The 26,348-nt window shown below is 34.2% G+C and overlaps 2 protein-coding genes across 2 annotated transcripts in view; one reads left to right on the top strand and one right to left on the bottom strand.

Moving 5' to 3' along the window:
* Positions 1-25,489, top strand: part of LOC150096771 (uncharacterized) — a 99,851-nt gene extending 74,362 nt beyond the window's left edge. The window contains exon 2 of the transcript XR_016549794.1: positions 25,389-25,489. The gene's annotated coding sequence lies outside the window, so the exon portion shown is untranslated. The remainder of the gene's footprint in view (positions 1-25,388) is intronic.
* Positions 16,630-17,730, bottom strand: LOC150096772 (uncharacterized). Its single transcript, XM_090408712.1, has one exon. It carries the CDS (start codon positions 17,728-17,730, stop codon positions 16,630-16,632), a length of 1,101 nt encoding a protein of 366 aa, XP_090264838.1.
* Positions 25,490-26,348: the final 859 nt, after the last annotated feature.

Raw genomic sequence — 26,348 nt, 5'->3', positions numbered from 1 at the left:
AAGGAAGATACAGACAACGTAGACATTTTAATACTAACAAAAGTATTCAAAACAAACAAAGAGACAATCATTTACCAAATGCTAAACTTTCAACAATCCTACAAACACTAGACACAAACTAAACGAGGTGATATATTAAAATTTAGCAAACAAATTAGAAGTAATGGAAATAAACTATATATTAGAATTTGCAGAAATTATAGAAGTTAAAAATATCAAACAAGAGAACTCCTTGATATTAAACTCAATATACACACCACCCAATTTAAACATTACGAAATTTCTATATTTGTTTAATTCATATATCTGTTGGCTTTCTGCCACGCAAGTAGGCGCCTCAGAATACATGATAATAATAGGTGACATTAATATAAAAATTAGGAACATAAATGACAACACATCACAAAACCTACACCTCTTATCAGCATATAATATAACCCCATCCAAAAATTCGTATACACGAGGAGAGACAGTCGAAAATATAATCACCTCATCCTGTATTGACTACATGAATATAGGGACCCCCTCCAAACAGATATTAAACAACTGTCATAATATGTAAAAGGCAGACCATTATCTCACTGCACTGCAGTTGCATATTGAACCAGAAAGCCAAAAACTCACTGAGACTACAAAACAGTATAATAGCGTCCTAAACGAAACTATAAAAAAGAACCAATCAGAAAACAGACTGTCTACAGATACCATCTGTATATACTAATCTTAAACTTACATTTAATAAAATATATAACAAATCATTAAAAAAATAAAAATATTCTCCCTAACCAAACGAAATCCATAGATAACAGACACAAAGAAAAGTTGCCCTATGGAAACAGCATAAGAGGGTACCTAACAATGTCGTTTTACTAGCTAAATACAAAAGAAAACAGAATGTTTTGGAAACATTATAACTTCAAATAGACTATTACAGAAGCAAATTAACAGCAGGTTTAGAACGATATAAAGGAAGCCCGGCAGCTGATAAATGAACTGCTGGATAATACACACAAAACTACTGCCTCAGAAACAATAAAACACAACTTTGCTTGCAAGCCCAAATTCCTCAACCACTACAGGTAACCAAAAAACTACAGGTAACATTCTCTCCTCGCGCAAATAAACATTCCACTAGGACCACGAGCAACCTAGTCAGTGCAGTTCCCCACAGTAACAAAAGTACTGTCACTTGCAACTATGTCCTGTTGTACAAAAACTGATAACTAAAATCTTTGAAATGGGACACATACCTGAAACACTAAAGACTGTATTAATCACTCCCATACAGAAACATGGAAAGAGAAACATTATAAGTAATAACAGATCCATCACCGCATTGTCTGTAATCCATCAAATCATGGAACGCATTCTGTATTGCAATTTTCCGCATACAAGGAGCTGTTCTATATCCCATTCTGCTTAACATATACAGACATGATATTAGCCATCTTCCACTAAAAAATAAAATCTCCATTACGCAGACGACACGGCCATAGTATCCATTCATAAAACGCAAATAGCATTTTAGGCCTATCTAACTTTTTCAGACTGAGTGGGGAGTTCAATATCTTCTGTTAAGCAATCAGAGATAGTTGGCCCAATCACTAATTTAAACAGTACGCAATGTACAGACTGCTAACAAGTACCGCCATCTCGTGGTCACCAATCCTAACACAATATTTTAATGTCTGGAATAGTGTGGGTTCTACAGTCGATTTTTTGAGTTTACAGGGACGAAAACCTAGAGTTTCCTGGAGAGAAAAACTGCTTTCCCGTTCCAGAGATCGACTAATTTGGAAATCCGCTGAATAAAAGGCGGCTTAGAAAACGTTCCTTTGGCCAGTAGAATCGAACTCACAACGCAACGTCTTTCACCCAGCATCAAGTGCTGTGGTGCAAACACTACTTCGTGAACTACACAGGCTCTTGTAATTTACAGTGGTTAAGGAGTGATTTGGAGAGGATAATGTTAATGTCTTTAAGGATTGCAAGAATGGCTGTGTATGTGGCGGTTGTATATGTGTAAAAAATGGTGGGAGGTGGCATTGTGCCTTGAGGGACACATTTGCATCTATTTTTGGTACCTGAATTCTGTGTGAACCAGGCGTGTAGCTTTCGAAGACTCTAATGGGGGGTATAATTTGTGTAGTAATATTTGGTGGTAGGGAGTGTCGAATACTTTCTCTAGTTCTAACAGTATAAGTATGGAGAATTTGTTTTTATCTAGAGCTTTTTACATGTCGTCCGTAATATATTCTAGTAGTGTTGTAGTGTTGCCTTTTGAATCCGTATTGCTCTTGAGAGATTATGTTGTATTTTAGAAAGTAATTTTGTAGTTTAGTGGGAATAATTCTGTCTAGAATTTTGAGATGACAGGAAAATTGGCAATTTCTCTGTACTTACGTATATGTCATTTTTGCTCAGCTTTAGAGAGGTGAAATTACTGCTGTTTTGACTTTGGTGAGTATAATACTCTCATCGTGTATTGCACTGATTAGTTTCAAACGTACAGGATGCAGTTGGTCAAAATGTGTTATAAGGTCGGCTAGCCTGATGTTCTCTATTCCTGGGTTAGTTTTAGGATTTAGTTGAGAGAGAACATCTTTCATTGCGAATTTGGAGACGGTTGGAAAGAATATAGTTTGCTGCTGATTGTGGAGCTGGTTTTGTATTGGGTGTGACTGATAATGTCTCTCTCTTGAGTAGAGTAATGTTGTTGACAAAGTTCTGTTGAAGAATTATGCTAGGTATTGTAGTTCCGTAGCTGTAATTGTTGGCGATGACCTCTTGTAGGGATGTTTTACGTTTTCTGTTAAGCAATTCATTGAGTGTCGACCATTTTTATTTCATATTGCCACTGTCTGCATAAAACTTCTGGAAGTAGTAATTTCTTTTGGCGGAGCCTATTTTGGCTATGTTTTGGCTTTGTTGGATTCTGGTATATTCTTAAAATATTTGTAACTGTGCATCACTAGGTGATTTTTTAATCTCTTTCAGAGATTGTTCTTTAAAGAAATCGTGTTTAGCATCTCATTTTTTATTCAGAAATGTCGCCTGTTTATTTTATCTTTTTAAACGCTTTGTTGATTTTGTGCATATTTGTCTAATAATAATAATAGGAATAATAAAACGTGTATAACAGGCAAAATGTTAGCTGAGTATATCGCTAGATAGAGTTTCTAATAATAGCCTGTTTAGTCGTCTATATTTTAGGGGGATATTTTGCAATGATTCAGTACAAACGAGAATTGCTGCAGTTTTTGTTTGTTTGTTTCGTTTACTGTATAATGATAGGATAGGCAAGTACTTAATTCCAAGGCGCATTTCAGTTGTAAGGATATCTCCTGCAGGGAGATATTTTGATTGTCTCGGATACATGTTCTATCATAACATGGCTGGCTCATTTGGGAATTGACTTTTGTAGCAAGTAAATATATTACTAAACTAATCAAAACGTTTAGTTTTTATTTGTTCTTTTTTATGACAATAAAATCCGTAAATAACTAAGTACCTATAGGACATTAACATTATTTGCAGTTTAGATAAATAACTCGTGCTCAGTCGATATCCAAGAGCTCGAATTCGATTAATGAATCGAAAGGGTTTACAATTAATCGCCAATCAGTCGATATTATATGGAAGTCACTATATGTATTGCCCCCTGAGGTAAACATAAGGTTTTCATCCCTAGAACAGAGTAACCACAAGTAAAGACATTCGTTTCTTTGTATTGTAAGAATTTGAAACAGCCTTTGATATACCATTAATAAGAAACTATTCTAATCAACGTCAAAATTAAAATGATTTGATGTGAAATGTGTTAATCTGAATTATCCGGCACGCATTATATATTCGGATCGTTACACGACTTGCAGTAACCACAAAAACGGAGTACGAAAATCGTAACGTGTTCTCTACATGATGATCGATGTTATTGTTCACTAATATTGGCATAAAATGACGTAAATTGTCATGTATTGTTAGAAAAAGCAAACAGAAAAACGAAATTACAAAAATTGTGAATAAACCAATCGCTTTTCTATATATCCAGCAACCAAATTTATTATTTTTATATAAATCTTTTTTTTTTTTAAATAATAGTTTATATTTTTTTTCTTTTAAGCTTATTACTGAATAATTATATTACATTATAAACCTACCACACCTCCTTAAAACCTCCATTTGCTCTCTAAGGGAATAAACTTTTAAATTTTATGAAGACTAGGGAAAAGACAAGATGACATACTTCCAAAGGATAGCCATTGGATGTTGCGTATGCAAGAAGTGGGAATGAATTCAAGAACAAGTATGACTGCTGGTGCGTGTAGTGTGTTGTCTCCCTCATCTCTGGAGGTCTATTAATAATGAAGTTTCTGACTTCCAATAAAAATATCTTGGCATCTCTGACCCACAAAAATTGGTAATTTTTTTCAGTTTTTGCTTTTCTTGCTTGATACAACAGTTTCTGGTTGAATGGTGTTAAATATTCCGATAGGAAGATTGGCGTTTTGTCTTGCAATGCGTTTCAAGTCCTTGGCAAATGGTTTTTTCTGTCTGCTGGTTTTTATGAGATTGTCTCTTGTGGACTTGCTTGTAAGACAAACTATGACTTGTGTGGGTCGTGGCAAGCCTTGTTTTTTTCTCCTCATGGGAATTCGATTTACGATCTGAATGTCGTTATACTGTATAAGGATGTCGATTGCATGGCCTAATTTTAAAACTACGTCTCTGAGGTTTTCTGTAGGTGCAGTTTCAGGAAGACCGTTTATAACAAGATCTTTATATTGTTGCTGATTTAAACATTCGTATTGTAGTTTTAGGGAATTAAGTTCATGACGGAGTTCTGGTGTCTCTTTCATCAAATTGTGTAGCCTATCAGTTAGTGCGTAAATGCTGATTTTAATGTTTTTTTACCGTTTGTAAGACTACTTTCACTGCTAAATTACTATGTTTGACCAAATCCTCATATTCTCTAGATATTTTTGTTATTTGTTCGTTCTGTTTATTAAAGAGTTCTTGAATAAGATCAACTACACTGGCTTTTATAATCTCTAGACCGTTTTCTATTAGTATATTTAAGGAGTTCAAATTATAGGATTACAATCAGGCTGTGCCATAGGTGGCTGCTTTAGGTGCGTTGCTTTGTTCTCCCTGCAGAGTAGGCACTTCCATTCTTGTTGCATTGGATTTACGTTGCCATTTTGTTTCTGGAAAGCCATCACATGCAAAGTGTACATTTCTACAGCATTTCCTGCAGGCTATATATTCCATCGGACGATAAATCCTTCAGGCATTTAATGCACTTCATGACTCACCTTTCTTCCTTTGAGCAACTGTAAAGATGGAGACGTCCTTTGTTCTTCGCCCGTTGTTGACCTCGGTCCTCTTTGTTCACTTTTCAGCACTTCAAAATTTGGTTTATTCTTAGCCGATTTCGGTTAATTTTATATCACTGTCTCCAGAATGATAAGCGAAGTCACTTGAGAACACTTTCAAATTAAAAACAGGAGTTAGAACCGCTTTAAAACTATAAAAATGGGACCAGCGATATCACTGTGTGCTCGTTTGTATTCCTACACAGCGCCCTATAATAATAATAATAATAATAATAATAATAATAATAATAATAATAATAATAATAATAATAATAATAATTGTTTACAAGGTATATTATTATCATATTAACAATGATGATTATTACAGATTTTATTTTTGCATATTAAATTTTCTGCTCTGTATAAAGTTCATACAGCGTTTAAAGTATCTTATTTCTTTTTAATAGTTTTTATTTAAATATAAATATACATAATTTTTTTTCATATCAATATCGTCATTTATTATTATACTCAGTTGTAACATACAATAATGAAAAGAGCAGGATTAGCCTTCACTATTTATGTTGTTTGGTACTATATATGAATGGAATGTAGGTCTGGATGCTGGTGATGTGTCATGTGTAGTACACACGTATGTTAATGCTATATTAACTGTGTTGGTATAGTTTCCAGAGATCGTGTTTTAATGTTCTATAGTTGTCTATCTGTTTTATTAAATTTCTTGGTAGTTGTTGAGTAGCGTGGGTATCAGATGCGATCTCACAAAAGAACCGCATGCGTTGTTGAAGGGTCTAGGGATGTAAAGAGTTGTTGTGGATCGTGTTATGTCTCTCTGTTGTTACGATGAGTGATGTTGAACTAATTTATTAGTAATATCATGTAGTGTTTCCGATTTTTAATGCTCAGGATTTTGTGTATCGTCATAAGAGGTTCGGATATTGGTTGTTGTGTATAAGGTCTCCAAATCACTTTTGACACGATTTTCCTATGTAATCTTTCTTTTGTTAGATAGCTGTTTGATGTCTTTGCATAGACCGTTATACTGTACCTGAGTAGAGAGAGATTCGCAGATACCGAGATATAGGATTTTTTTATGTTAGATGGAATAACGTCTTTTACTTGGAAGAGTTTTGCAGCAATGACGCGGAGATTAGTATGTAGATCATCTATTAATATATGCTTTGTCCATTTAAGGTGGCAACCTATGTAAAGGCCAAGGTATTTTCCATGTGTTACGGGATTGAAGTAGAGGCAGGTATTTTTGTTGTTAATGCAGTGGTACGCGTGGAAGTGTAGCGATAGTGTGGTGCTGGGCGCGTGATTCTCGGTTTATGTATTATTAACATCTGTGTCTTGGTGCCGTTGAATGCAATTGAGTTTTGATAGAAATATGTTGTGATTTCATTTAGGGCTAGTTGTGCTTTTTCGAGAGTCGTGTTGATGTCTCTGTGCACTCACTGCTAGTGGCGTTCTGTCACCTGCGTAGTTAATGTGTGTGTGTTGAATAGAGTAGGTGATAATATGGCACATTTGGGGATAGCGTATTTTATTTGTATACCCTTGCCGTATTATGTGCCTATTTTTGTTACTTGTGTTCTGTTTGAGAGATCCTGATTCAGGTATGTAATGTTCCTCTTATTCCGATTGAGTATAGTTTTGTCAGTAGTATGGCATGTTCAAGTGTAGCAAAAGCTTTGGTTAAATCAAGAAGTATAAATACAACGTACCTGTTTTTATCGAGGGCTTTGTGTGTGGCGTAGGCGATGTCTTCTAATAAAGTGAAGGTGCGTGTTTGTTTTCTGAAAGCCATATTGGTTTTCAAAGATAATTTTGTACTTCGGTAAATAGTTCTGAAGTAAGGTGTGTGTTATTTTTGCAAGAAATTTTGAGAAGACCGGTAGGTTAGATTGGTTTGTAGTTCTGTATATGATTTCTTTTATCATGTTTGTAAATTGACGTAATTATTGCGGTTTTTAGTTGTTGAGGAATAATGCCATTGTCGGATATTATGTTCATATCTTAAAACTATTGGATTTATTTGTTAAAAGTGTGATAAAAGGTCTATGAGTTTTATTTTATTTCTTCCTGGAGTGGTCTTGGTTTTAGCTGGAAGAGCACTTCCTACAGTTCCTGTTTTGTTACAGGTGGAAAATACATGGATTGCCGTTAACATTTTGTTGGTAAATTTTTGTTGATAGTTGGTAGATTATCTTTTTTGAGTTGTGTGCTATTGTTTGTGAAGGCGAAGTTGAATGACTGCACTAGTTCCTCTTGATTCATACCCTGACCAAAGCATTTTGAAAAAATCTTGTGCTGAAGATTTCTTTTTATTGAGTTAGTAATTCGATATGTGTAGCCCATGTTTGCTTCATATTTCCATTATATTCCGGAAACCTTTGAAGGTAGTAGGTGCCTCTTTTGTCGTAGATTTTTCTTCTTAGTAGAGTTCTTGTGTTTTCTTATAATGTTTGTAAATGAGGGTTACTGGGTGAAGTTTTGGTATTTTCCATAGATTTTCTTTAATTACAGTAACACTATTTAGAATGTAGCCATTTATCCATGGGTCATTGCCTGTTTGTCGCCTCGTTTGTGCAGTCTTTGTTGCTTTTTTTGTATATTTCTCTGAACATTAGTTGGAAGTTCTGGTATAAAGTTACAGTGTCATTTATTTTGAGTACATTCCAGTCTGTATTTTGTATAAGGTTGTCGACAATGCTCTTTAATATAATGGAGTTTTGTAGATGTTTGCAGTGTTGTAGAGAGAAGAATGTGGCATAATGAAGCGATGCTGAAACAAAGTAGTGATCTGTCTCAATTACTGATGAGGTATGTATATTGATGGGAGTCCATCTGTTGATATCATCAATGCATGATTGTGTTAGTGAATGTTTGAGTATTTCTTCTCTTTTAGGGAATTTATGGTATTATTTATGTTGTACCAACTTAGAATATCAAGGTATGTGTTAGTGGTTGAAGAAGCGTGGTCAAGCGTATTTATGTTAATGTCTCCTTATTAGGATGGGCCGATGTGGTGTTCGGGGTTCAATGCCGCTTAGACATGCTTGTATTTCGTGCAGAAAGCCCAGTGAATTATTATCTGCAGGCCTGTATATCTATTTATCGCGTATTTGACGGTGTATTTATGACTATTTGTGATTTCAAGTATTAGCTTTTCTGCATGTTTGAAACGTGTTTGCCAACATGCCGTCCATGTTTTTGTCTACATAAGTTGTAGGACTGCTAGTTATTAAAGTTGTATGCTTAAGCTGCTGTGTCATTTATTGCAACTTTAGACGGAATTAGTATGTCTATGTGTATGTGTAGTTGAGCAATTTGTCAATGTGTACTCGAGCAGTGCTATCAGCAAGCCATCGAGTGCATGATGTTGAAATAAGTTTTTGTGGAAGTGTTGTCTGTCCATTTCTTCATATTCAAACTGTTTGAAATTTGTATTTTCTGAATGGATATGTTCGTGTATATTTGAGATCTCTTTGCTGCACGTTTTAGAAATACTGTTAAATCTTGCTTTCAAGATTAAGGAGAATTAAATTACTACGTTGGTACACGTCTTAGGTATTTCTTGCAATTATATAAATTAGAGTATTTTCCTTCTGCCTCATATATACCTGTAAATCCTTAGTCCACAGAAGATGGAAGTCGTTTTCTATTTTTTCTACCTTGCCTGCTACAGAAGGTTTTTAAAGTATATTGCCCTGTGTTCAGATATGTAGACTGGAGTTAAGAGTTGTTTTTCAGTTAAGTCGATGATGTCGACCTTGTTTTCTTGCTTGCTAGTATAATGCAGTCTCTGAGAAGTTTTGCTGGTAAACGTAAGATGATTTGTGGTGGTGGTGGTGTCTGTTTATTTTATTTTATTTTTGCTGTCCACACTAGAATGTAGGAATCATTGCATTGGTCAGAATGTTCAGATACCTCTTGAAGTTAACTGTCCACAAACAGATGTTCGAGACAAACCAGGAAAAACAAGAGAATATTATCACATCGCACGTCAAAATTTCATAGTTAGGGTTATGCACTCAGATAAGACATGTTCACTGGGCATCCGCCATACCCACAAAGGTCTACCTGCTTGATAGAAGGTGTAACATTATTCGTCGCTCCATAACATAACTTTCCAAGCTTCCCTGTCCCATTACATAAGCGTTTTGCACCAATAGTGATGATGCTGCATTGGTTAGGGTAATGTGGTGCTTGCATATCAAAACTCCTGATCACACATTTTTCCCGCTATGGAATCCCCAGTTCTGAGCCTTGGTTCTGAATGTTTCTGTGCAGATTCGTGTTCCAGTCGATGCTCGGAACTCCGCATTTAAGGTGTCAGTCAACAAATGGTATATTATCTTTCATAGCACCATACATTGAAGGTTCGCTGGGTTTAGTGATTCGTCCACTATAGGTAGGACTTGCAGTTGACTCCCTGCACTTTGATGTCATTGTTTATTCACTATACTGCCCAATCTGTTAATAATTTGCCTAACGAGTAAGTCTTTAACATGGCATCCTATCACAACGCCTCTTTCAAATGATTCCATGAAAATTATTCATCGAAAACAGTTCAAAGACAGTTTACAGAATGGCAATTCATCGAGCTAAGTTCATCTAAGTTCATAAGGTAATTCAAAAAGCAATTCGCCGAAAAAATAATTAATTAAAGAACAATTAAATGAATGAAAATTGATCTAAAGCGCAGCTTATAAAATTATCAATTTGGTCAGCAACAGTTTATCGCATGAGAATTCGTTGCAAATGCAATTGATCGAAAAGAAAACAATTCACAGAATACTTTTTTGACGAATCCGCTCATAATTCATCGAAGAAGTAATTTTCTTGAATACTACCCTTTTAAATTATTTGATAATGTCACCTAAGTTGTAGACTACATAGGTTGGTGGTCAGAGAGATGTTATTATTATTCGAGTTTTTTCAACATTATTTTGAATGCGTACCTGCAGCTTCATTGTGTAGATAGTGATTTATCTCTTGACAAAAAAATTCATTCTACTTAATTTTTTCACGACAGTGATCAGATTAAAAACAAATCTGAGAAATTTTAATATTGATCTTAAGTTTAAAATTTCATTAAATTACTTCCAGCTAGAGGGGAATTATTCATATCATTTCAAAATTTCATTAACATTTTTTCTAATAAATGCAATCTGATTCTCTTGGACTTAAAACTGATCCACAAAGACTTATTGTGGTCTACAAATTCCGAGCTTTACGCATATTCGAGTAAATGAGAGAGTTACTGCAATATCAAATGTCGAAATGTTGTTCCTTTGTTATCCCGAATATAGTTGGAATGAAAACTATAACGGCTCGACAAATTTTTGTACAAAATTAAAATTCTCAATCCGACTAAAATTCCTCACTTAATAACTGGTTAATGTGTGGTTTTGGACGTCACACACTAATACTACTAATAATAATGGGGCCTCAGTAGTTCAGTCGGTATTAACAAAGTCATAAAGAACTGAGTTCGAATCCCGTGCATGACGCGAAGAATTTTTATCACTCCTCTTCAAAGGAAAGTGAGTCATCCGGAATTATATGGAGTGGCAGGGTTTTATTTTCGAAAACTCGCGAGTTTCGTCTCTCAGAGTGTTCCCCATGAATATCTATGGACCTAAAAGAGAATGGCAAACTATCTTGTTCTCTAATTATTCTCTAGTAAAACAAGATTCGAATGCGATCAACCATTCGCTTGAGGGAATAGGAGGAATATGGGAAAATAATGATTAAGATTTTTTGCTTAATCGTAATCGTTTCATTTTGTGTAAAATACATAAAATACACGAAACGTGTATATATCCCTAAAAATTGCCACGTATGTCTACATAACAGATGTATAATGGGAATACAATTCTAAGATTTAATTACAGCACACGTTAATCTAACTATACAGCAATTCTTTCGTGCACTTCATTTCACATGTGTTGAAATTCATTATTCAATGAACTATTCATCCAATGATTTGCAGTTTGGGCGACTTGTGATATTTAGAAAAATTGTTATTTTTGGACGACTTGTCTTTCGATAAATTGTGTTGTCAAGTAATTGTATTTCGATGAACAGTTTTCAGATTAATTGTTTATTCGATTATTGTTTTTTTTCGATGACGTGCCTTTCGGCAAAGTGCCCTTGGATAAATTCTCTTTCGATAAATTGTTTTCGGTGAATTTTCTGGATACCATTTCAAACCCCTTCAGTTTCTTTCTCGTAGTCATTTCACCCAAACACAGTCACACTGCCTGGGGAATTCATATGGCTCCAATTTATCCTTCAACACTTCTTACACGACACGATGTACCTTTCCCTTTTGATCCGTTGATTTGTTTCCAAGCAGTGTATTTTCTGTTGAGAACAAATATAACATCAGAAAGTACACTTTTAGATGAATATATACATCCTATCAGTAACAGAAGTAATAATTTATGTACTTATATATTGTTATTATAAATTAACATACAGTGATAAAATTTGGTGTTAATAAAATATTCATGATGAGTTTTCTTCTAAAGAGTATTTATAATTGTGGGCTATGACAAAATCTACATGTGAGAGCTATTATGGGATACTAAGGCAAGTGATGAGAACTTATACCACCTTTGCCACGAGTTGCCCCAGTCCTGAAAATACTTAAGGCTCAAACTCTGTTTGCTTACACTTCGATAAAGGATTAACCAAGTATATAATTGGTAACATAGTCAAGTGAAAAAACCTTCCATTAGAGTGGGATTTTAGTTTAATTTCTGTACACGTTTTCTTGTATTATGTGCTTGTGTTTTATTTCTATAGTCTGCTGATAACTGATCCTATGTAGTCTTTCAGTTGTATGGGTATATTTTGCTATTTGTGCTTATAAACCGTGCATAGATCTTGTTCTAGTGTCCTATAATTGGTTAGGTGTTTTACGCTCTGTTTAGGATTGTCGATCACAGTAGATATCATGTGCTCTATGTATACTTTCTTGTATACCTACTTCTCGATATGCTCTTTACGAACAACAACTTAGCTGCAGTTATGAGGTGTATGTTCGAAGGTATTTGTGTTTGTTCCATTTCAGTTTGCGAATGTGTTTGTTCCATTTCAAATGACAATAGATATAATGGCTCAGGCTCAGGTGTTAAATATATGTTACGGATGTAGTTTCAGGTCAACGGCAGGTTTTAGAGTTGATAATATAATGATGTGAGGGACTGTGTTGAGGTAATATGTACCTGATATGCTGCTCTTCATTTTAGTAACCAACATTTGGATATTTGTATTGTTTATTATGATTTTCATCATTCAGGTCTTGTTGTGATTTGGAGATGGTAATGGTAATTATTTTGAGGATTGTTAGTAGTGAAGTGTCATCTACATACTGATATATCTAGCTAATGTATGTGGAGGTTATTAATATCGTTTATATTTATGTTTAAAATGGTGGCGATATTATGGCGAATTTGTTTTTATCTAGAGCTTTGTATTTGTCATCCATAATATATACTAATAATATAGTAGTACTGTTTTTTTTTTAATTCGTATTGCTCTTGTGAGATTAAGTTGTATTTTTGAAAGTGATTTTTTAATTAAGTGAGTGTTATTCTGTCTAGAATTTTTGAGCGTACAGGTAAATTATATATGGTCTGTAGTTTTGCATGTCAAAAGTACAGATTGTAGTTGGCCAAATGTATTATAAGGTTGGATAATTTTATGTCGTTTATCCCTTAACTACTTCTAGAGATCAGTTGAGAGAAAGAAAGCTTCTTTCATGTTGAGATTGGAGACGGTTCGAAGGACTATAGTTTGCTGTTGACTCTGGGGAGTTCATTTGGTTTGGGGTGTAATTTGACTGATCTTTCTCTTTAGTAGACTATTGTTGTTTACAGACTTTGGTTGAAGGATTCCGTTAGGTGCTGTTGTTCCGTGTGTTTGCCGAAATTATAGGCGTTGACATCTATCGGGAGGCTTTATGTTTTCTGTTAAAGAATTCGTTGAGTGTCGACAATGTTTGTTTGAAATTATCAATCCCAGAAGAAAATTTCTTGAAATTTCTTTTTGAGGAGCGCATTTTGACTGATAGTTGGTTTCTGGTATAGAATGTTTGTAAATGCGATTCCTTAGGATATTTTTTTAATTTCCTCTAGAGATTTTTTTAAGACGTGCTGTTTAGTATTTCCTTGTTTATTTATAAGAGATTAGCGTCTAACTATTTCTTTTTTTTTAACATTTTATTGACTTATTTGTATATTCCTGTAATAATAATAATAATAATAATAATAATAATAATAATAATAATAATAATAATAATAGTTAAAATAAAAGTTATGTATAACAGGCAAAATGTTAGCTGAGTATTGTTCGCTAACATTTTCTAATAACTGCCTTTAAAATTTCGAGTAACGTTTAGGGGCAACATGATATATAATTATTTAAAAAGTTTATAATTTTGTAATTAATTCAAAAGCATATAATCTTTTCAGGATAACCGTTACTGAAACGAGATATTGTGAGTTTCTTGATTACATTGTCTACCATAACATGTCTAGCTCATTTGAGAAGTTACGTTTGAAGTAAGACTAAATATAAACGTTCTCATATGTTTTTATGTGCTTTTATGACAACGACATCCGTTAACGACTAAACATCTATAAGATATTAACATTATTTGCAGGTTTAAATGAACAAAGAACTCTTGCTCCATCAATATTCAAGAGCTAATATTAATGAAATTCTAATTCGATTAAAGAATCGTAAGTAATTTTATAAAGGTTTATAAGTGAACGACAGTGTCAGTCAGTATTATATGGAGGGCATTATATGTATTGTCTCTTCGTAAAACTTAAGGTTTCATCTCTAAAACAGAATACCACAATTAACCACTTTCATGTTTTTATATATTTATTTATATTATAGTCAATTATCTTGCACGTATATTCATAGATATTCCGATCTTTATACGATTTGCAGCTGATTCTTTCTTAATCAAAGAAACAAAGTACGAAAATCGTCACGTGTTTCTGCATACTGATGAATGCCAATTTTGTTAAAGTATCGCTAAAGTGACATAATACTTAAAATATCATCAATTATGAGAATAAAAAAAATATGAAAACGTTTATTACAAACAAATATGAAAAACGCAATTGCATTTCTATATAGCCAGTACGTAAATCGACATTATTTTTGCAGAGAATACCTTATTTTTATTTTTTTTAAATAAGTAATAGTTCCTGATTTTTTTCTATTAAATTTATTGTGAATTCTTTCATCACATTATAAAATACTATGCATCCCTAAAATTTAAATTTGCTCTCCAAGTTAATAATCTTTTAAATAAGATTATTAACCTTTAAAGTCGTGATTGATTTCATGTGTACTGCGATGTATTAAAATACAACTAGAAATCACTTTTAGACCTATTTGGCATTCTGTATGATGCCAAGGAAGAAAGCACTCTATAGGTCTAAATTTTGTTTATTTGAGAAATCGTTCTCTACATCCAAAAAACCTATGTCTCCCAGCTCAATGATATTAATTTAATCCACAGGAACAGAAAGAGGAAAAGGCGAGGTTCCCAATCTACATTAATCAGCAATCATTACTGTTATACTTAAATATACCGAAACTTTATAGTAGACAACACTCATGCCTTTAACATACAAAAATCAGTCAATTCATGATGACAGCATTGTATAACAGTCGCTCAAAAATAAGCAGATTCTATAACAGCCTATTCTGCACATGAATGAAAGTTTCGTATTCATTGACATCTTTCATCCCTTTCTTGTTTACCATTTAGTACCCCATATGTTTTGCTTGAGGTGACAATCTACTTATTGATATTGTCTTGTTCAATTTCCTTTTCATTGCCTTATTCATTGAAGAAGGCTGACACATCAATCTACAATTCTTTCAACAAACCAATAACATAAAACCTGAATAAGATAGGCAAAAGTAATTATTTTCCCTTCTTGTTGTAATTATGATCATTCTCCTAAATCGACATCATTAAAGCAATTCTAATAATAATTATTTTCAAGTTCGTAGGGGAAAAACCGTTTGGCAGCTCATCTACATAATAAACTAGGTTTTTCTGTAAGAAAGAATTTATACATTTCCAAATATTCAAAATATCAGTGATGTTTGATTCCTGTATTCCTGTTCAACATTAGTGTGAAATATTCAAAGCAAAGCTTGAACATCAAAACAAAGAAAAACATTCGTGTTTCTTCGCTTTGATGTTCAAGCTGTGTCTATAGGAAATACTTGGGTTCTTATATACAGTGAGAATTACAATGTAATAACAAAATATATCATTAACGATATAAGATATTATCGTCGTAAAATCTTTCCTTTAAAACCTCTTGGGATTGCAGTATATGAATGGAAAATGTGTGAAAATTCTTCAGTTAAAATTGACTAGATTTACTTCATTTTGTCAAATTAATTTCTAAATGGCAATTGAGCAATTTTATAAATATTGCATAAAATTAATAAATGTTAATGTACAGAATTCGAAACAAATGAAAAAAGGCAATACATGGATAATTTGAAACGACAAAGTTTTCACTGATTCAGTGTCAGAATGATCCATAGTATAAAACAATAATTAACATGGTTACAGATATTACAAATACAAATTTGTTTCAAACAAGTGAAAACGAGGGTTTACAATCCACTGGAGACTCAATCTCGATTATGGTAGAAAAAATAAGAAGATAAAATAATAAACCCTGCCCTAAATATCTCCGGTGATTGTTCCATGTGCTGTCCGTACCTAAGTTCATATTTATACACAGACTTAATTCATTAATAACTGCTTCGAGAATTAGGTACGAAAGAAGTCATGTTAACAAAAATCAGAGAAGTAAGCTCATATATCAAATTTATTTCTATATTTGATTTTATTTCCCTCTTTAATATGTGCTGACATAATTTCATTTTTATACAAGGATATAATCCATCAAAGTTTTCTTTCTACATTAAATCTTAATAAACATATATTAATCGCATCGTATAAAACAATGGATTCTCTTTATACTTTGAAAAACAAAGCTCAACATAGTGTGTATTTTCTTTCATTCATTGCAACATAATTATGTAAATATATAAAATTATACAGCACCTCACTGATATTTCCATTCTACTGTAAAGTGCATTTTGTTTCTAAATAATAAACAATATTAGATATCATTATTGATACTTACAAGTTATACTGGTATCGGTTCTCTTTATTGAAACATTGAAAGTCACTATTGGAGTGATTTTCGAATTAAAGTAATGATCATTTGCCACTAATTATTTTCTGACTCGGGAGAGAACATTCTACTCGTCTGCATGCCATGAAAATCGAAGCAAACACCCCTACTCTTCCACAAAGCCGAAGGCTTTCCTTTATATCTGCAAGAAAATTATTAATATCAATGTGTCTAATTAAGAGACCACGAGAGCGTATTGATTTATCGAACCTACGTTTTGAAAGAAATTTCACATCCCACAAATTCACAGAATTACACATTGCACAGAACCAATTGCGATAAGCATTCTCAAAAAGATCATAGACATCTCTCTTGTACTCTAAACATCTAGGTTTGATGAAATCGTCAGAAAATTCAGGAGGACAGTCTTCAATTATATTTGCATCGCAGTACCGAAGTTTCTTAGATACTCCATATGGCAAATGAAATGAAGCCTCACATTCCTTGAAATCTTCCTCACCAGTTTCGGTTATCACCTTAACAATCCATACGTCTCGCTTGGGATCATAAGAGAGATCATTAGTAATGTATTGCATCGTGACGTTCCCATCAGGTACATCATCATTAGTAATGTATTGCATCGTGACGTTCCCATCAGGTACATCTTTCCGATCGTATTCCTTTTTCTCATATAATTCCAAATTCCAGAATACCGAGCTATCGTATTCAAAATTGCACAGTGCGCAATAAAAATTGGCATATATGCGGTTGCTTAAGAGACTAGACATGGGGATCTTATGTAATAGACATCTGTTATCAATGGGAAATCTTTCACATTTGGTTTTTACCTCATCATCTCCAGTCCAACTTTCGTTACACTTGTTTATCATGTATACGCCGGAGTCCGGTCCAATGGACATGCACTTTACATTTCTAGTTTCATGTCCTCGTTTCGTTAAGAATTTGGAATCAATGCAGCAATCTCCATAGAAGTTGCATTCTTCATCACACTTGCAGATTTCATTGTCCCATTTATTTCCGCAGGTATAACGTCCGCAAACCTCATCGTAGATGTCTCCATCACTCGGTTCGGTGGTAATTATAAGACATTGAACTCGAACAAGAAACATGATGAAAAGTAAAATCCAACATTCATTCAATGGTGGGAACTTTCCTTCCGCGATCATGGTTTTTATTTCCTATAAAAGAGAAATTATAAAATAAAATAATGAAACTGGCTCGTAATAATAAAAAAAGTTTGAAAAACATTTTGTTTAAAAAATTATATTTATATTTCAAATAGTTCACAGGAAGTCTTCTCATATATTTGCTACGACCTCGTCTGAACTAATGGTTACACAGTTGATGCGGATCGAGTAGATAGAATGCAAAGAAGAGAGAAAAATGATATAGGATCACTAAACGTAAGTAAAGAAGAAAACACTGAGTTTTTCGGCTGCAGACGCTAGGAAACAGGTAGAGAACGAGACATAGAAACTGCTGAATACATCAATCTGGATATTAGCAAATAAGTGTTCATTTTATGAAAATCGTAAAGAGACCGAACGGTACCGCTGAAAATAAATACATATTGCTTGATAGCGGAAAGTTATTGAAATGACTTGACTTTTGCAGGTAGAGTGTGCAGATATTATGAATGAATTTCACAAAAGGTCTGCAGGTAGTGTAAGTGATATATGCCCTCATTCATTGAGTTCACATCTCGTTAGAGTCCAGGGAGTTTTGTAATAATAATTATTTTAAATCATTCAAAGAACACCTGCACTTCATTACTTCTCAAATACGTGACATGGGTATATAATAAAATTTATTCAATAATACTATAATTTCTTACATGCAATTCTTTCAAATTCCAGTTACTATCCTTATTATGTCCCAATTAATATCCGACTGATTATTTAATATTGAAATTGTATTTCTGTCAGTAACAAAAACTTTTTTTTCGTAAATGTTACTAAAACGGTAATAAAACTGTTAACATAATATTAACGTAAAATGTTATTCAGTATACAACTGATGCAGTAAATGAATTGCAAGCACTTTACGCTTTCGCTGCCACTAATGATTGCAAATACAGTTTAGATACCTAATACAATAAAATAAAATCGCCCCCTTAATCTTGTCTTCCCGTAATAAATAATTAATTACATACTGAATGCCAACAAGATCTCATCAACTGGAGGTCGTGTTGGCATTTTCTACAACTGGCAGGGATATATCTTTCTCCATCAAGATCTCAATGTCATTTCCATCATGAAAAAAAATGGTGTGAAGTAAGTCCCTGATAACATTGAAATTCGGATAACTTCTTAAACGTCGTCAGTATAAACTTCGGTGGGGGAAAGGTATTGAGACATCCTTTACGATCTTACACCCGTATAACTCCTTTGCCAACCTGGAAACAACCTAGAACACAGATGCAAACATACTGGGAGAGTCCTTAAAACAATAGTACCTGAAGCCAAACCCAATGAAAACTGTGTCCGCAGTATTTCACTTAAATAATGCAGAAGCAATTCGACACTCGAAACCTCAACTTTTCCGTCTGTGGCAAGAAAGTAGAACATGAGCCTCACCCGAAATACCTTGCCTGAGTCTAGACAGAAGCCTAACCTATAAAAGGTACATCACCAACCTGTCCAACAAAATTAAAACGAGAAATATTATGATTTCAAGGCCCGATGGAACAATCTTGTGTTGTGAAGCAGAAGTCCTAAGGTGGTCTGCACTAGATCCTGTATTATGTGCAGCAGAATATAATGTTCCCGTCTCGGAAAGAAGTGCGCACATTAACATCACCGATCCACCTAAACTCCATCTACCATGCGCACAATTAGTGAGACACTGAGAAGAAACACCTCTTCCCATGACTGCCTGTCCTATTCAACATTGGTCCACCAAATATACGGAGAAGACAAGCCTCAATTAAAAAAGTTAATAAAGTAATGAGCAACAGCTTCTGCCCCCTACTCTGGACTCTCAAAAAATCCACCTAGTCTTCGCTTAAAATCAAGAAACCTTGTATTCCACCAGTTTATGGACGAACTCCCCTTACCATTATCATCTGACATGTGGATTGTTTCGGTGAAGAAGTCATGATTTACACAATTTTCGAAATCACAACCTTTCCGGTAAACAAAATAGGATATTAAAACAAGGATATTCAAAATAGGATATTGAAAATTAGCACAGAAATTAAAATGACATTAGTTCACCAAGGTAATGCAATATTTAAATGAAGAGAGTATGCAAGGATCTCTTATTTTGTACTGGCATTAAAAATTTTACCCAGCATAGAACAAGGAACTCCGTTTCTTGTTATAGACAAATGAGACGCAGCTATGATATGATCACGAGATAATCTGGTTAAGTTCACCAGATAACATGACGGCAAATTGCACTTTTTATCCATGCTGTTTCAACAGATAGCATTCATTGTATCCAGATTTTGCTGGACGTATATAGACGTTCTGGCCATTTGGAAGGATAATATATTCAAAGTACACACTTTTAAATAAAATGTGTTTTAATTTTTTAACCTTGTACATTTAAAAAAAGTAAGGGTCGCTCAACTTAAAATTGTTTCGGGGCGCCAGAACCACCTAGAGCCAGTACTACTTATTTTTTATTATTATATCCGGTATTTAAAATGCTAATCCCGCAATGACATTCATTAATATTGCCTTTTTTGAATAGTGGGAACGATCAGAGCGTTTTGCTAGTTTTATGGGTAATTGGGCATTTAGGATCTCATGCATTCTAGTAGTTTGTATCTGAAGCTGTCTCCCGAGCATTTGAAAACTTCCATATGGATACCATCTTATCCTTGGCTTCTATGGTTCTTGTATTATTTAAGTGTTGATTAAATCTTCAAGAGTAAAGGAGTCTGTTGAATTATTTGCTAATAATGGTTCTGAGAATGAGGTTATCATCATATAGTTAATGTCGGTGATTTCAGAAGCAACAAGAAAAGAACAGCCGAAAACTGCCAAGATACCATAATTCTAAACGCTCTCTTGTACTGATTGAAACAGTATGAGTTCTACGGTCGACTTTTCTGAGCTACGAGGAAAGAAAAAAAAAAACTCCAGTTCAGATGGAAAAAAATCCTACTTGTGTGGCAGAGATCGACGATCTCAGAACCAGATGTCAAAAAAAAAAAAAAATATATATATATATATATATAAAGTAAATTAAAAAAAATCTAGTCAGACCTGTAAGGGTCTTTCTTCTAGTGCCTGGCGTTACAGTCTAGAAAAGTTGTCGCAAGGCTGAACGGGCACCTGTCATAGTCGATGTAATGTTAGTTTCGATGGTGATTTAAATAATATAAAATATAGTATGTTGTCAACAGATTCAGTGCTGACTTGGCTTGTTAGTCTCTATTGTCATGAGTTTATGACAATAACCTCAATGATAATAAAGCGATGGGATTGTATTCTCTTAATTCTTTTCATAATAAATCAATAGCTTAATAAAGTAACCTAACGTTGAAAGAATCAAAACAGAAAGATGACCCAAACAAGCCTTAAATTACAAACCATTAGGAACAAGAAACCCAGGACGTCCTCTAAAGAGATTCTGAGGCCCGAACAGGCCACTATAGGCCTAAATACTTCATAGGCATGATAACGATGACTTAATGAAACATTTCCTTGTAGCAGTATGTCCATGTGCAGCTTTGTTACCAAGTTTGCCTAAGTCGGTCTTCATCAGACAGGTTGCATTAAACAGTATTTTAAAGAAAAGAAGATGAAAAACTGTAAGAAAGCGACATTAAAACAGGACAACAGAATCATCCATCTAAGTATCACACCCATCGGGGATGTGTCATTGTATTGAAATAAAGTACTGTACGTATTATAAGAGGCACCATCCGGTTTATTCGCAAGTGATCTGAAGTGTCTCTTCTCTGAACATATCCGAAACCTTATGCATAAAATTATCACTTACAGCTCAAAATATTGATCTAAATCTCTGCTTGTTTTGATTGCTATCAGTTGCACTGCAAATAGTAGAGCAATGAAAAGAAGAAGAAGAAGATGATGATGAAAAGAGAGCTGGTCCGGTGTAGTTGATAGACATTAGTTTTTATTACGGGAGTACGCTTTATAAAGTGGAAAAAGATCAGACAAATACAACTTAATAGCAGATAATAGCAGATAGCAAAAAATATCAAAGAATTACTAAAAACAAGTAGTGCCGTCTCAAGTTGAAGATAAACCTCCAGGATGATGAATTGTGTTTGCTCCAACCCATGAAGAGCAATTGCAAACCAAATCACCAATGTCCTATAGTACATTTTGTTCTATGGGTGGGCCATGACCCTGTTCTCGAGACCGATATGAATCCTATAAAAGGTGGATATATTGAAGACGAGATTAACTCGGATTTAATAATCTACCAGAGAATAAGAATTTTGCATGTTATTTTCTCAAAAGGAATTTTTTAAAACTTATGCGAGCCATTTTAGGTATCGTCTTCAGCATGTCTTTAAAAGCTGTACACGTTATCACCCACAATGTGGAAATTATACTTAAAGAGAATGTTTTGTTACTTTTTTCCCACCGTTGCATATACAATTTTTTTCGTAATTTATGCGAATTTATGTTGTGGTCTCCTTCATCGGGAAAAGCTGACTTGCGTTTTTTTATGTTTCACATTTTTGCGTTCTATTGAAGGGATAAAAAAACAAAACTAGGTTGCAAATAAGAATAAACAAATAAGTAAGTTTCCTTGTGCATGTGGTATTACGTTTCTTTAAAGTTGAATTTCATAAAAAGTAATATAAGGCAAAGTCCTTCCTAAGTTATACCAAGTGGAATTCAGATTAGATTCTAGTAATATGACTCGAACAGTGTTCGAAATTGTTATTATTTTTTTAAGATACTTCCACGCTTCTTTTTTTAAGACAGACATGGTGAGAAGGAAAGTTATGAAGATTATAACCTTCCAGATATATTACCAAATAGTTCCTAGAGTAGAAAAATGAATCTTCTCAATATTTACATTATAGTGACATACAGAATGTTGTGTGAAAACTAACTCCAATCTAAAAAACTTTTGAAATAATACTTCAGATTTTGAAAGACGTTGGAATGTGTTAACCACAGCCAGGGTTGCCATGCCATTCAAATTCTTATTACGCGATCTTCTCGAAGAACTCAACTTGGGAGGAATCCTTCACACAAACCTCCACAATCATCAATACTTCATCCTCCATCTACACACCTACACAACGCCATCTACTGTCCGCCAGTAGCACTTTTTGTACCCATAAATTGCGTGTGCTCCATGGCGAACTGGCCAGAATGATGAATGAACAAATCCAAGTGAAAGGGAGAGGAAACCCTACTATCAGTGAATGATGTCGGCTACTCGCGTACAGCTGAAAAAGTCCACTTTTAAAGATCCCTCTGGTCACTTTATAAGAGAGTCGTGACGATAACTCAACTCAGTTTTTTTTTTAATCGAAGGGCGTAATGCTGTTCGATATGAACATACCTAACTTGGCTTGTTAGTCTCTATTGTCATGAGTTTATGACAATAACCTCAATGATAATAAAGCGATGGGGTTGTATTCTCTTAATTCTTTTCATAATAAATCAGTAGCTTAATAAAGTAACTTAACGTTGAAAGAATCAAAACAGAAAGATGACCCAAACAAGCCTTAAATTACAAACCATTAGGAACAAGAAACCCAGGACGTCCTCGAAAGAGATTCTAAGGCCCGATAAGTAGAAATAAGTAATAAGTAGAAAATAAAAGCGACTGAAAGTATGACAGGAATTATGCGTGTTGTTGGACGTAAGTATTTGTTTAATCAAAATAACAGAAATATTCGCATTCTTTTCTCATATAGTAATTGAAATAATTATCAAGGATTTATTTTCATTGAGTCTAGCGATGGTATATGGTAATGACGTGTTTCAAATTATATTCTCACAAACATCTTTAATAAATGAGTAACTTGATGTAGCACTAACCTTTTCGTTTCTTGTAGGAATGTGTCCATGTGCGGGAACCTCTCCAACTTTACCCGTCTCCGTCTTCACCATCACACGTCCTCGTATTCAGATAACTAATATGTTTAAGAAAAGAGAAGTCACCAAGCAGACCATTGAAGAAACTCAAGAAGAAAGTCCAAGAACAGAATCACCACCACCACCAGAGATCTTCCTTCGAGTAGGACCGAAACTAACCAAAAAAGACTGCAAGAATTGTTTTGGAAGACAAAGAGGATGAAGGAGGAAATATCACCGGCATTATGCATGTTTTCGGAAGGAAGTATATTTCCTAGTCGAACGTAAACAGAAATATTAGCATTCTTTTCTCATAAAGTGAATGAAATGATTGTCAAATGACTGAAACGCTTAAAATGCCAGAAACCTATTTCGATTCAATATCTTTGGCTTGTAAAGGTGCGGATTTATTTTCATTGCGGTATCGGTTGTAGACGATGATAGCGAGTCGGTTCAATTATATTCTTACAATCATCTTTAACACATTTTTCTTATTACACCTTTAGAACTCCTTGTGAGTTTTAGCTTGCAAAACAATTTTAGCCATTCTTTTGTTTTCTGTAAAATATTCTTCAAATTCTTAACTTTTAAAGTTGTAAGATCTTTCTGTATATTATATATCTGTATGTCAAGCACCTCCGTAGTACAATTGGAAGAACGATGGTACGTTGCGCCCTTCAATTGGAAAACGCCTAAATTCGAGTCTTGTCATGAGGAGGAATCTTTACATCGACTTTTTCAATCGAAGGTGAGTTAGCCAATCTCATACGGAGGTAGTAGGGTTTTTTTCTCCCGGAATCTCGGGTTTTTCATCCCGCATACAGACAAATCGGCCCTTTAGAACACACGCAATTTACAGACAAAAAAAATACTAGTTATGGTGGTGGTGGGCGGCAGATGGCGCTGATGTGGATGATTGGGAGTAGAGGTTCGGTGTAGTGGCGGAGACGGAGAGTTGTGTAGTAGGTGTCCTCCCGCGATGAGCCTTCAGACTTCTTGGAGGTGTCACGAATAATAATAATAATGATCGATCCATTTTTTTCATGGTCTACCTTTCTTCCTTTGTCCTAGTTTCCATTCAAATATTTTTTCAACTCCTCTGTCTTTTTACATTCTTTCTATATTTCCCAACCACACTATTTTTTTTTGTATCTTTATGTATCTTCAACATTAATTAGTTGTTCAAGTTCATTATTTTTTCTAATTCTCCATATCCCATTTTTTCTTTTATTGATCCGTATATCTTCCTTAATAGTTTCTTTCCTTTCAAAGATTCTCAATCTATATAGATCGTTTTGTGTTAATGGCCACCTTTCACATCCATATGTTGTTACAAATCTCATGATTTGTTTCATAAAGTTTAATTTATGCACATATTTGTATTCATTTATTATTAATAAATCCTCTCGTATTTAACTTTCTTATTATTGCTTCAAGTACCAAATTAAACAACTTGCTCAAACTTCATCTCCTTCATCTTCATCTCCACAATTTATTTCAAAGAGGTCCGTTAATCCCATTGTATTTTAACAACTGCTTTGGATCCTCCTAATGTAATTTTAATTAATCTAATTAGTTTTCCTGCTATCCCCAGTGTTTTAGTTACGTATCATATATTAGCATGCTCATCTCATACAGTAATTGAAATAACTCGAATTACTGAAACGCTGAAAATGCAAGAAACCTATTTCGAATCAATCTGTTTGACTTGTAATTGTACGGATTTATTTTCATTGAGAAATCGGTTGTATCTTTAATAGATGAGTAACTTAATGTAGCACTAATCTTTTCCTTTCTTGTAGGTATATGCCCATGTGTGGGATCGTCCCCAACTTTACCAGTATCTCAGGTCTTCAGCATCTCAGGTAGTTGGATTCATATGCGTAATATGCTTAAGAAAAGAGAAGACGCCAAGGAGCTCATTGAAGAAACTCGAGAAAAACGTCCAAGGTCAGAATATCGTCCTTCGAGTAGGTTTAAATCTACCCAAAACTGCTGCAAAAATGGTTCGGGAAGACAAAAGAGATGACGGAGGATGCACTGAAGAAAATTCTGCTCTTTCCAATAACCCACAGACTAGTACTGAACTTCCAAAAGAAACTGCATTTAAGTTAAACCGAAGCATTTTATGTGTTACATTTTTAAGGAATTCTGATAAATCATAGAACATGCATGTGTGTGTGTGTGTGTGTGTGTGTGTGTGTGTGTGTGTGTGTGTGTGTGTGTGTGTGTGTGTGTGTGTGTGTGTGTGCGTTACCGTTGCAAAATTATATATATATATATTAAAAAGTGTCACGCTATTTGATGGAAAGAAATATGCTGTTGCTAGAAGTTACTCTATATTACTGCAGTATTGTTCCGAATGACTTAAGTTTTCGTTTTCATTGCAGACCAAATAAAGAAGATTTAAAGGCCCACAGAAAGAGATGAAAAGAATTAAGCGCCGTCGCAAGTTGAAGGCAAAACTGGAGGACTCTGGCTTCACTTGGATGCCTTTTCTCTCAGAACCAGAAAAATGGATTGTAACACCAAAGGGATTGAGAAGAGTTGAAGAGAGTGCTTTGTGGGAAAGAATGCGATCCACGTACTTGCTTAAGAAAACCAGTAGCAAGGAAAAGTCAAAGGACAAGCTAGAAGCAGGAATAATCGATTCTCCTTTCAGTCACGGAGAAACCAAACGAAAATGCAAAATGAGCGTTCGTCGTGTTTTTAAAGCAGCAACAAAAAATCTTATGTGAAAGGATTTTTAACACAGGAGTGTG

Source organism: Typopeltis vanoorti, chromosome 18 (genome assembly GCF_054136105.1).
Source record: "Typopeltis vanoorti isolate ZY-2024b chromosome 18, IOZ_Tvanoo_1.0, whole genome shotgun sequence".
Classification (NCBI taxonomy): domain Eukaryota; kingdom Metazoa; phylum Arthropoda; class Arachnida; order Uropygi; family Thelyphonidae; genus Typopeltis; species Typopeltis vanoorti.
Note: the sequence above shows the minus strand (reverse complement) of the source record. Positions and strands in the feature narration are given on the sequence as shown.